This window comes from Squalius cephalus (assembly GCF_949319135.1).
Source record: "Squalius cephalus genome assembly, chromosome: 22".
NCBI lineage: Eukaryota > Metazoa > Chordata > Actinopteri > Cypriniformes > Leuciscidae > Squalius > Squalius cephalus.
This window is the reverse complement of record NC_137143.1, coordinates 4,339,309-4,351,568: the sequence shown is the minus strand read 5'-3', so window position 1 is coordinate 4,351,568 and position 12,260 is coordinate 4,339,309. Positions and strand designations below refer to the sequence as shown.

The 12,260-nt window shown below is 36.3% G+C and overlaps 1 protein-coding gene across 9 annotated transcripts in view; it reads right to left on the bottom strand.

Moving 5' to 3' along the window:
- kif21b (kinesin family member 21B) overlaps positions 1-12,260 on the bottom strand; it is a 99,689-nt gene that overhangs the window by 25,733 nt on the left and 61,696 nt on the right. For 2 of the 9 annotated variants that reach the window (XM_079857305.1, XM_079857310.1), the window contains exons 18-27: positions 11,577-11,730; positions 11,246-11,449; positions 8,718-8,819; positions 8,004-8,169; positions 7,704-7,764; positions 7,563-7,611; positions 6,579-6,778; positions 6,394-6,468; positions 4,897-5,010; positions 272-310 (exon numbers count right to left, since the gene is read on the bottom strand). In XM_079857305.1, the coding sequence (XP_079713431.1) occupies positions 272-310; positions 4,897-5,010; positions 6,394-6,468; positions 6,579-6,778; positions 7,563-7,611; positions 7,704-7,764; positions 8,004-8,169; positions 8,718-8,819; positions 11,246-11,449; positions 11,577-11,730 (1,164 nt within the window). The remainder of the gene's footprint in view (positions 1-271; positions 311-4,896; positions 5,011-6,393; positions 6,469-6,578; positions 6,779-7,562; positions 7,612-7,703; positions 7,765-8,003; positions 8,170-8,717; positions 8,820-11,245; positions 11,450-11,576; positions 11,731-12,260) is intronic. The other 7 variants (XM_079857308.1, XM_079857311.1, XM_079857309.1 and 4 more) reach the window with 5 other exon arrangements.

The window sequence follows — 12,260 nt, the reverse complement described above, 5'->3', positions numbered from 1 at the left end:
TCCAATGATTTTCTGTCAAAAGCTGACATTTAAGCAAGTACATTTAGTACACGATTTTGAAATAGTTTTTCCTTCCTTTGAACCTTCAAGATCGTTAAAGCTATTCAATCAAGTCCATCCATAAGGTTCATTCAACTCTTACAGAGTTCACAGCACAGGACGCAAATGGAAAGGGTACATGCATGCTCACGCCGTGACCACACCTGTTGGGGGTGTGACCAGGCGGGACAACCAGACAACAGGGAACAGAATGACAGACAGAGATCTCTACCTGAACACCTCCGAGAGAGAGGAGTCGCTGTCATCCGACCTATAGGGCAGAACAGCAGTTGGGTTAGGGGAAGGTGGGAAGAGTCAGTAGAAGACAGAGAGGGAGGGGGGAGGGGGAAGGGGAGGAGCCTTCCAGGGAGCAGGCAGGAGAAGGGGGTGGGGCTAGAGCAAAAGGGGAGGAGTTAGCAGGAGGGTTATGCAGAGTTCATTGGGTGGGGTTACTGGAATAAGACTCAATGTTGACAGCAAGAGCCCACTCCAAACCTTAGCTCTGATCCACGTTTACAAGCCTCACAGTGATGTATTCCCACAGCTCGTGTTGTCGTAATGGGATGCTTCATGTCTCAGTTCGCTCGGCTGTTTGATCTAAACTGTTTTTATTGTGACTACCAAAGAAATAAAACACGACTCTAATAAAAGCAGCCAGCGTTTTAGTGAGACGTATTATCAATACACGTTTCATTCATGCAGCATCTCCTATTGAAATTGCACTATAGTGCTCTAGGCTAAATGACTCCCACTATTCACAGAGACAATATACAAGTACATGAGATTCAAAAGCCGCACGCTGCAATCATCACTCACACATTATTCTAAGTGCTATTATGTGAACGTGGATGATTGCGGATGTTAGGATAATAAAATATGAATGATACATAAACAAATAGGTTTCTTTCATCAACAGGAAGACTTTTTAAATTATTGAGTGATTAAAATGGATATAATGAGGAGTTAAATTGGTGTTTTGGAAGTGGTGAAAGTCTAAAACCAGGTTAGGACACAGTATTAAGCTCTATTGACAGTATCTGTGAGCTACAGTTGATCACTACGGACATACAGAATTGTTCATCAAAAACAGCTTTTACAGCAATGCATTTATAATGGACGCCTTTGGGGCAAGACACTGCACTGGGATAACTGTTCAAATTAAAATACATGACAGTATGGGCATAAGACTTAAATATTATATGATTTATCATGAGACTAACAAGTAACTAACTCATTAATCATGTCAGTGCAGAACATTTCAATAATTCTATATCAAACTTTATGTTACTAAATCTCACAGGGTTTTCTCGACTCGACTTTATCAGAGCGAGATCTGGTACAACAGCGGAAAAAATAGAATGGCCACAAGGGTTTAGGAGCTTTCTCATTCTGAACAGGAACTAATTCATGTGACGAGATCATGGCCCCGGTGATCAGGGTTAGCCCCGCTAATCATCTTCCAATTGCATACATACGTGCGACGATGTTTAATGAAGTCAGTGCTGAGTCTAAGAAGTCTAAGAGTCAAAAGAATAACAATATGAACCACTGGCGGTCCCTCGGATAAGCATCTGATTGGCTGAAATCTTAATAAAGTGTCAAGAATTAATTCGCTACATTAAAATAAAGATTCAGTCAAACTAGAAGTCCAGAAACTTCAGACATGCACACACACTTTAAATGAGAAGCATATTAATGAGTGTGTGACCAACTGGAAGGACGCTTTGATTCACTGACACCAACACTGATTTGAATGTTGATGAAGCTTTATTAATATTGGCCTGCATGAATGTCTTGCGTCTGCTGTCCGGATTTGTTATTCTGTGCTAACCCAAGCAAAGACTGAGAGGCTGTCAGGATTCCAATCTAATCAAGTCAGACCCGCCCACTGGGGACCAATCAGGACCAAGTGGAGAAGAATAATTAAGATCACACTAGCTTATATACCGAGACTGGCGTGCACATCGACAGGTGAGATTATTAATGTAAAAGCATGTCAACAGACATGAGAATAGGATCTAATTTAAAGTTCTAAATAAAAAGGAGTGCGCATTATCGCCATATGAAAATCATCAAAATTAATTTCCACATGACGACCAGCGTAGACAGAAATGTCACATCTTCAAAAACACAACCACACTGAGTGCTAGAGTGGTTGTTAGTATGTTGTTCTGCAGTTATGAGTGGTTACTTATTGGTTCAAGTAATAAAAAAGCCCACACCAAAGTCTCTGGTATTCTGGTCCCTAAATACTGTATGATTACATCAATACAACTTTAACCCTAGAAAGGGGTGATTATATGTAATAATGTTTATATCTTTTAATAAAACCCTTAACTCTCTCAACATTTTTGATCATTTTTTCATGGCCCCCAAATGTTTTTGTTGTGCAATATATCAAAAGAAAGAACAGATGCTCTGCTTTTAAACAAAGGCAACATTTTGAGCAAAAAAGCTGAGAGAATCGTGATTTTATCAAAGACTACATCAGGATCGGATTCAGAACGGTGATCAAAACACAGATGGAGTAGATCGAGTCCATCAACACCCCCAAAGCTTCAACGTTTCAGTCGGTAACATTAGGTAGTTTTGATTTATATGCTGTTTAATATTGATGATAGCGTTGTTTTGCATATGCATATGATTACTTATGATATCGCATGTTTCTGCATTTTCTTTGCATGTGTTTTGATCAGGAGATTCAGCACTCTTTCAGAAGACGTGTAGTAGCGCCCCCTACCGTAAAACAGTGGAAACATGGAAAGCCGGGAATTTCCGTCAATGGCTGGGAAAGAGTTAATATTTTATTTGGACAGGTGTGAGAGTCTCAGCAATGCCAGTTACATATTTGTTGATCATAAGTTTAGAAAAAAAAAAATCACTTATATTTTTTTTTGTATCACTACCCCAAGTCTTCATAAAAGTATGACCTCTATGCATTTTTGGACTCATCATGGGATTTTTCTGTCAAAAATAGATTTGTCAATTATAATATTTAATACTTCAACACTTCATGGATTACTCAATTTCATATTTTTATTTATTTTTGGAGACAATTCAAAAGGGTCGAAGTATTTACTACAGATTTTTTTTTTTATCGTTGTTACTGTCATATTAGTATTAAAAAGGGATTTCATCAGTCAAAAGTTTAGACACACCTGAATTAATATTTTTTCATGATCTAAAAAATGGTTCTCAACCAGGGGGCCTCAGCAAACCTCCAAGGGGGTCACAGAATGACTTAAATAATACAAATAAATAATCATTTTAAGTCATTCCGTGACCCCTTGGAGGTTTGCTGAGGCCCCTTGGTTGAGAACCACTCTATTAATAATGATATTAATCAGTATTAATATTAATAATACTAAGAGTTACTAATATTAATATCATTGGTAACAATTAAAATGCTAAAAAAACAAACAAGATATAAATCGCAACATATCAAGAATGAATTCTTATTTCTTTTTACCCTCAACTATTGTTTTTACAATGTATGTGTGTTTTTTGCTTTTAATAATAATAATAATAATAATAATAATTTAAAGTTACCCCGTGGCCCCCTTGGAAGATTTGAGACTTCTGGAATCACCAAATGAATATTAATATTAAAAACACTTTTAGTAATAATAAATAATCATTTTAAGTCACCCTGTGGCACCCTTGAAAGTCTTGAAACTTCTGTTCTGTGTGTAAAGTCATTTACAGTTGCTGTTATTCATTTATTTATTGTTTGTTTGTTTGTTTGTGTTGGACAGTGCAGGGCTCTTGAGTCAGAAACATTGAGAACCAAGAAGGTATGTCTAAACATGTGACTAGTTCACATTACTGAAACATTAAAACATTGCTGCATAATAAAAAATAATGCCTTTTTCTTTTTCTGTATTATTTTTTTTTGGTCATGCATTCTAGGATTTTTCGCCCATTTCAAGCCTAAACGCTAATACAAGTAACATTGTGCTTCTCCTCAATAATCCTGCAGGATCTGAGGCATCACGGTGCGGGACGACAGGTTACACTTAAGTTTAATACCATCAGGGGTTTGCTCAAATCCCTAATTCTAAGTGTGAGCTACAGTAATAGTGATGCTAGCTTAAGCATACGGCACTAATTATGGTGATTTCACACGGAACACAAAATTACTGTGCTAAAGGTGCTTGAATAACCACCAACGGGATGGCAACCCAAGCGTTGTAAACACACTGCGGAATGATACGGCCTGGTAGAAATTACATTAAGAGAAATCTACAGTCTGTCCTACTCCACACACACATACTAGAGCGCAATATACAAGGGGTTGGAAAAATAATGAGATAAATCCCTGACAGGCGCATCAAATGACCAATTTAGATCTCTATGGCAATATCAGACACTGCTGATTCAATTATGGAGGGAAAGTGCAAACAAAACCCATCTTCAGAGGGTGGAATAATTGGTTATCCTACCCTAATGTGCCCACTTGTGGCGTTATAATGAGAATTCACAGGAGCCGAAGAACTGACGCTACTTCTGCTGTCGGCTTTGAGTTATACTAACCATTCGACTGCAATTAGAGATCGCTCCTGCCGGCGGCACGCGCAGGGTTAACGCTGAGCTACCAAACCAGTGGATTAAAATACTGTAATAAAGGACTCGGAGTAACCTGGCAGAAAGCAAAGTCATTTACTTGTACTGTAGCTGAAGGAGTAAAAACTAGCTGGGTGGAAAAGGGAAAGAGTTAATAACACTAGAGAACATGTGGGCGGATGCAAGATCCCATGCTCAGGTAATTGGACTCTATAAAGGGAAATCATCCTCTGATGAATTTTCTTATGTAACAAGATCGTTCATGCTGTCTGTGTGTGTTTGTGTGAAACTCACTTGTCGAGCGCTGAACCCTGACTCTGGTTGCTCGTCAGACGGGAGAACACATTGCGGTCGTTACGTGTTCGAAGCGGAGGGGAAGAAGGAGGGGTGTAGCCTACATCTGGACTTCTGGCATAAACACACACACACACACACACACACGAGGAAAGAGTACAGAACACTGAAAGTTAATTTTTCTGAACATATCAATTGCTACCCTGGCACACATCTATCTATCTGTCTGTCTGTCTGTCTATCTATATATCTATCTATCCATCTATATATCCATCTATTTATCCATCCATCTATCTATCCATCTATCTATCTATCCATCTATCTGTCTGTCTATCCATCCATCTACCTACCTGTGTCTATCCGTCAGTCCGTCCGTCCATCCATCCATCCATCCATCCATCCATCCATCCATCTACCTGTCTATCTATCTATCTATCTATCTATCTATCTATCTATCTATCTATCTATCTATCTATCTATCTATCTTTCTGTCTGTCTATCTAGGCTATCTATCCATCTATTATTCTATCGGTTTATCTATCTATCGTCTATCTATCTATCTATCTATCTATCTATCTATCTATCTATCTATCTATCTATCTATCTATCTATCTATCTATCTATCTATCTATCTATCTGCCAAGGGGCATTTTCCTACAATGTCAATTATAAAAACCAATTTATATTTAAATATATAGTTAATACATATCATAAAATGTTGTTGGCAAAATTAAATAATTGGCTTCTAAACCAGAAAGTAAACATTTTTCAATGTATGTTTTTATTACTTTATTTTAATTTTAAAAAGCGTTACTGTATTATTTTTTCCCCATTTAACTTTGCCTCACACAAAGATACAACAAAAATACAAACTAGGGGTGTGATGAGATCTCATGGCGATATTAAAACGTGAGGATCAATAAAACCATATGATAAATTGCTTTTTATCGTTTATTTGAACCAATTATTGCCTCATTGTTATTATACATGTATTTTAAGTCATTTTAAAGGCTATTGTTCACTTAGGTCTATTTTTATTAATCACAAAAAAATAACAAATGACTCGTCAAATGAATCGACTGATTGCTAAATTAACAATAATGACAGCCCTAGATTACTTAGAACATTTCAAAACGCACATGCACTGTTTTGCATTTTGTGACTTTCAGTCGAATCTTTCTTAATTTCTTAAAAAGTGTTAAAATATCTCATTCTCGTGAACCCAATATCATGTATCATCTCGTCTTGTGAGCTAAGTAAATGTTGTATTATCACACCCACTCTAATACAAACTATTCTTGAAAATACGTACATTGCAAAATGAATGTTTTTTTTTCACTTTAGCAATAATATAGATGGCTGTCTATAGAGTAAATTGTGTATTCATTTTGTGATTTCTATCCAGTCTTTAGAAAGTAAAATGAACTCTTTTGAAACCCCAGCACTAGCCTTGCATTCTGAAAGCATTGTGAGTCAGATTCGCGCTGATGAACGCACCTATACGGCTGGCCTCGGTCATATGACTGCCTCCTTGTTAAGGGAGATGTGTCGGACCCTCTGGACTGCCTTGGGCTGAAAAACAAACATACAAACTGTGTTATGTTCTAAAAAACTGAATAATTGTGAGGAGACCGATTACAAAAGGCTGATGATTACACCTAATTTATCCGAGTTCCACTCACAAAGTGTGTCCTCTGACGGGCAGGCTGATGGTCCGAGACACCAGCTCTCTGGAATAGGCCTCTCTGAGGACCAGGCCGTTCTCATGGATCTCTGACAGAGAGGCCAGGGACTTGGTGATGCTCTTGGAGCTGAGGTCCAGAACAGGGCCCAAATACTCAGCTGACACCGCCTTCATTTGTACAGAGAGCCGAGGCTCGACCTGTAAGAGGACACGCAGTGAACATTTTAACAAAATACTACACTGCCACCCGCTGGTTATCACACACACAACAGAAACTAACAGCCATTTAATACAGTCATATATTTTAGTGCTGTCAAATTGATTAATCGTGATTGATCACATCTAAAATAAAATTATTTGTTTACATAATAAATGTGTGTATATATATTATTATATTTAAATATATTATATATGTGAGTGAGTATGTGTGTGTGTCTGTGTATATATAATATACACACACATACGTTTATATATATATATATATATATATATATATAAATATAATAATAATAATAATAATAAAAAAAAAAATATATATATATATATATATATATATATATATATATATATATATATATATATATATATATATATATATGAGAAGAGTTCATTTTTATCAAGCTCGTATATTGAAGTTCAATAATTTCACTTAAATGACAATTAATAGGTAATCTTCATTGCCATTTAAGTGAAATTACTGAACTTAAATATACAAGCTTGATAAAAATTATCATTCTAGAAGAACATTTCAAATGGCACTTAAGAGGCTTTTGCAGCTGAACTCTTCATATATATATATACTGTATGTATAAATATATGTGTGTTTATACAGTATACACACACAGACATATATATATGTATATATACATATAATTATATATATACACACATATATTATGTTAACAAAACTCGTATGTTAGATGTGATTAATCTAATCACAATACAGTTTGATCAATGCTAAGACACTAAGTATGAGTTGTACCTTCATCTTAAAGTCATCTTGACTTGCAGACAACTTCATTTGGGAGAAACTGTAGCAGAAAGACGAGCAGTGATGTTCAAACTGAAACCCTGATAGATTATTTCATGATAAAGTGTGTGTTGATGTGGAAAATAGTCATACCCGCTCTCTGACGCCTGACTGAACTCAGACACCTCCTCATCTGTGCTTGCATAGCCATTCTCTGAGGAATATAGCAAACCAAAATTACTAATTGACACCATAATTACAAAAATGTAGAATGTATTTGAAACTTTTTTTTTTTTAATTATCCGTTTCTTTCTACATTACTAAAGTGTGTCAGTTTGTCAGCTGCACATACACAACGGAATATTTTTTGTTTATTTCATGGTAGAAAAATTAAAAGTACAAATATTTTACACAATTGATCAAAAGTATAGTAAAAAAGAACAAAAAAAAAACCTTGCTGGACATTGTGGATTAGAGCATGTAGCTCAGGGATACACTCCGCCTTTTCCCTCAGAGCATCCAGGATCATGTGATTTTGGGAAGAGCCAATCACATCAGTCTGCCGCAGCTGACCCTCCAGCAAGCGAATCTGAGCCTCTTTCTGAGCAACTTGCAAGCCCTACACACACAAACACACAATCATGTTTCACGTTTTTGAATGAAGTCTCACCGAAGCTGCATTTACAGCATTATTGTGAAATATTATTATACATTTGAAATAACCCTTTTCTATCGCAATATATTATTAAAATATAATTTATTCCTGTGATCAAAGCTGAATTTTCAGCATCATTACTCCAGTCTTCAGTGTCACATGATCCTCCAGAATATGATGATTTGATAATAATCAGAAATGTCTCTTGAGAAGCAATGTTGAAAACAGTTGTGCTGCTTAGTATTTTTATGGAAACCATGATAAAAAAAAATTCAGGATTCTTTAATGATTTGAGAGATCAAAAGAAAACAGTAGTTTATCTGAACATTTGTCCGTTCTCTCTTTATGATTTCAATTATTATATCAAATACAATTTGATTATGTATTTATTCTTTATTTATTTAAATTAAACATTTAATTATTCAAATCGTTGCATGACCTTAATCTTGTATTACTTAGTCTGGATGACCATAAATTATAACAACAAAGAGGATTTGTCTGCTTGGATTCACCTTGTCAATGGAGGCTTTGAGGAAGTAGTCGAGGAGAGAACGAGCTTCAGCCAGCGAGCAGGAGCTGATGACCACCGATGTGTCCACTGAGTCCAGCTCATCCTACAGCAATGAGTTCACCGATTACAAAACGTCAATATAAGTGCAAGTTGTGCGGATTCAATTACATACACGCAAGCATATGTGACCCTAGACCACAAAACCAGTCACGAGTCGCACGGGGATATTTGTGGCAATAGCCAACAATACATTGTATGGGTCAAAATTATCCATTTTTATTTTATGCCAATAATTATTAGGATATTAAGTAAAGATCATGTTCCATTAAGATATCTTGTAAGTTTCCTACTTTAAATATATCAAAAATGTATTTTTGTGAGTGGATGCAGCACAATCGCCAACAGAAATGGACAACTTTAAAGGCAATTTTGTCAATATTTCCATTTTTTTGCACCCGTTCACACCGCCAGCGACACGCAGCGACAAAGGGACATAATCCCATTCATTTCAATGTAGCGCTGGCGACTTCCGGCGACACAAGCGACAGTGACCGTTGGCGACAGAATGTGGGCGTGTCAAGCGATGCGAGATACGCAACAAAAGTTTAGAAATTTAAACTTTATGCAAATGAGAAGCGATTTTAGTGATCGACAAGCAATAGGAAAGAAGACTTTCAGTGCAGTGCAGGCAAGACAGAAGAGTTCGAGGCCGATTTCACTGTTTTATATGATTTGACTGTAACCACATACATGGATGGGTCAATGACGTGACGGGTCTTTTTTTTTGTCCAAAGGCCTTAATAATAATAAAAAAACAAATATATAACATCCAAAGTATGTAAGGTAGTACAACTTGATCTCTTTTATTGAATCCAAAAGGTTTTAATGATATTTTACTACATATAAAGGTATTTTAAAGATTTTGAAGTGTCAAAAGGTCATTCGGTAAAACCGATATAGTAAATATTTAAATGGAATAATATTGTTTTTAATAACTAAAGGAACTACAATAATACAAATATAAAGCAGATAAGGCTCTTTTTTTTACATTTCCCCTTTTCTCCTTTCCCTGTGCAATGTTTTACTTGAATATGTTGGAGTGTTTAGAGTAGTCCAATAAATGATTACATTTATGAGATCAGTGATAATTTTTTTTAAATATTTCTTCTGTGGTACACACTATATAATATCTCAACATCAATGTCAAATCAGTTTTTAACTTTCAAATCAGTGGTTAAACCGAATGACTTTTTTGGTGACATTTTTTCCATCTTGTAAAAAATGACAAAAAAAACAGTGTTAATTGATTGTACAAACCACAAAATCTTATTGTTAACACCTAGGTAAACTAAAAAAATGGTTTCAAATATAGTTATATCTCCATTCTATTTTTTTACACTTTTAAAAACCTTATTCGTCAATGACCCGGATATAATAAAATGATGCATGGAAAAGAAACTGTCGACAGTCTCAGTGACTTTAACTCACACATTCACACACAATTTTATGATGCAAGTTTAGCACTGCTGCAGTTCATTTTACAGTTTCCCCTGCATTATGTTGACTATTAGGGACAAGAAAATTGATTATTTGTCAAATTCGAATGACGTTTTAGTGATTTATGACAGTATGAGTTAATGTGTTGACTGATCGATCATTAATCTAGTAGGCTAAATGATTTAATCCACTGAACACTGCTGTGGTAATATAAAAACACTCTCCCAACAGCATACAGTTTCTTTTAAGCCTAATTCCTAGTCAAATTAAAATGATATAGTTGTATATATCACTTGTGATGGTATTTTTGTATAGATATGGCCAGATGTGCAGTCTACCAATCACATTAGAGCGACAGCACAACGAACGCCCACAAGCGACTTCACAGCACAGAGACTAGCAACATAGCGGTGTGAACGGGATCCAGATTTTCAAATAGTTGTATCTCGACCAAATAGTGTCATATCCTAACAAACCATACATCAATGGAAAGCTTATTTATACAGCTTTCAGATGATGTATAGACCTTATGCAGCCCCGCCCCCTTTTTCAGCACTGTGCTCGTTGTCTTTTGACTTCCGGTCTGTATTTTCACAGCGATCTTGAGTATTTATGAATGAACAGCTCGTTTTAAAATCTTCCCGGTCTACTGAAATTTGTTAAGTCATCTGCTTTAAACATTACAATCCTCATGATATCTTTCGTTAAAGGTATAGCGGAGGATTTTTTACTTCCGGGTGGATCACCTATACTATTGGTCCTCCTAATTGTCAATCATTCTGGTGAATCAATCAAACTTTTCAAAAAGTGGAGAGGGCGGGTCTTATCTAAAATTCTGAAAGATCCTCCACTATACCTTTAACTTTACATTAAGTAAATCCACTTCAAAAGTTAATTACTCCTGGAAAGCAATGCCATAGAAATATAGAGTGACCGCAAAAACGGAAGTTAAAAGACAATATTTTAAAGATGACGGCGCCCAGGGTCACATATGGATGTTACGACAGTCACATGTGAGACGACGCCCGTTACCTTGGTCTCCTCGATCTGAACGATGGTGGCCTGGCAGTCTGACAGACTGTCGCTGATGTAGTCAATGTTGGCGTTGAGAACCTCGATCTCCTCGTTCATCTCCTGAAGCACTCTCTCCTCCTCGTCCTCTCTGAAGCCCTCGTTCAGTAACTTCTCTCGCTTGCGTAACAGCGCCTCCTGCTGCATGGACAGCTCCTCGCGTTTCTGAAGACACATTACCACACCGTCTGATCGATTCAAAATCACACAACAATCCCGTGTAGGAAAAAGCGGGGTTTCAGGAAGATCACACGTCGATGTACAATAGAAGAAAAATAAGTGTAACAATCACCTTGATGAGGCGATCCATATCAGCTTCCACATTAGTGATGGTCATTCTCTGCATCACGATATCCATGATCCTCCTCTCCAGAGACTGCCACTTCTGACGGGCTGTCTTTGAGAAACTTGCGCTCGTTCCCTTTCGCTGGAACTTTTTTCTGCTGCTGAAATCAAATAGACTACAGTTTAAATCGGAAAGAAAACACTTTTTCACCTAATAATGGTTTGTTTCCGTCACTGAATAAAGAATAAAAAATAAAAAAGGTAATTGCGACTTTTTATCTCACAATTCTGACTGATTTTCTCAGAATCGCAAGTCATAAAGTCAGAATTGTGAGATATCAACTCACAATTCAGAGAAAAAACTCAAGTCTTTCCCCCCTCAGAAGTGGACTTCGGGGTTTATATCTCGCAATTCTGAGAAATGAAGTCAGAATTGTGAGATAAATAGTCACAATTATCTTTTTAATTGTTTTATTCCGTGGCGGAAACAAGCTTCCATACCTTATAGATCTAAGATTAACCATTAAATAAATGATTTATTACATTATCCCTTAAATTAAAAAAATGAAACTGAATTCAAAATGCATTTGACTTCCATAATGTGCTGCATTTCTGACTGAAAAACATTGGAAATATTGTAATAAATATTCTAATAAATGTAAGACAGGATCTGATTCATAGTGATTTGTTT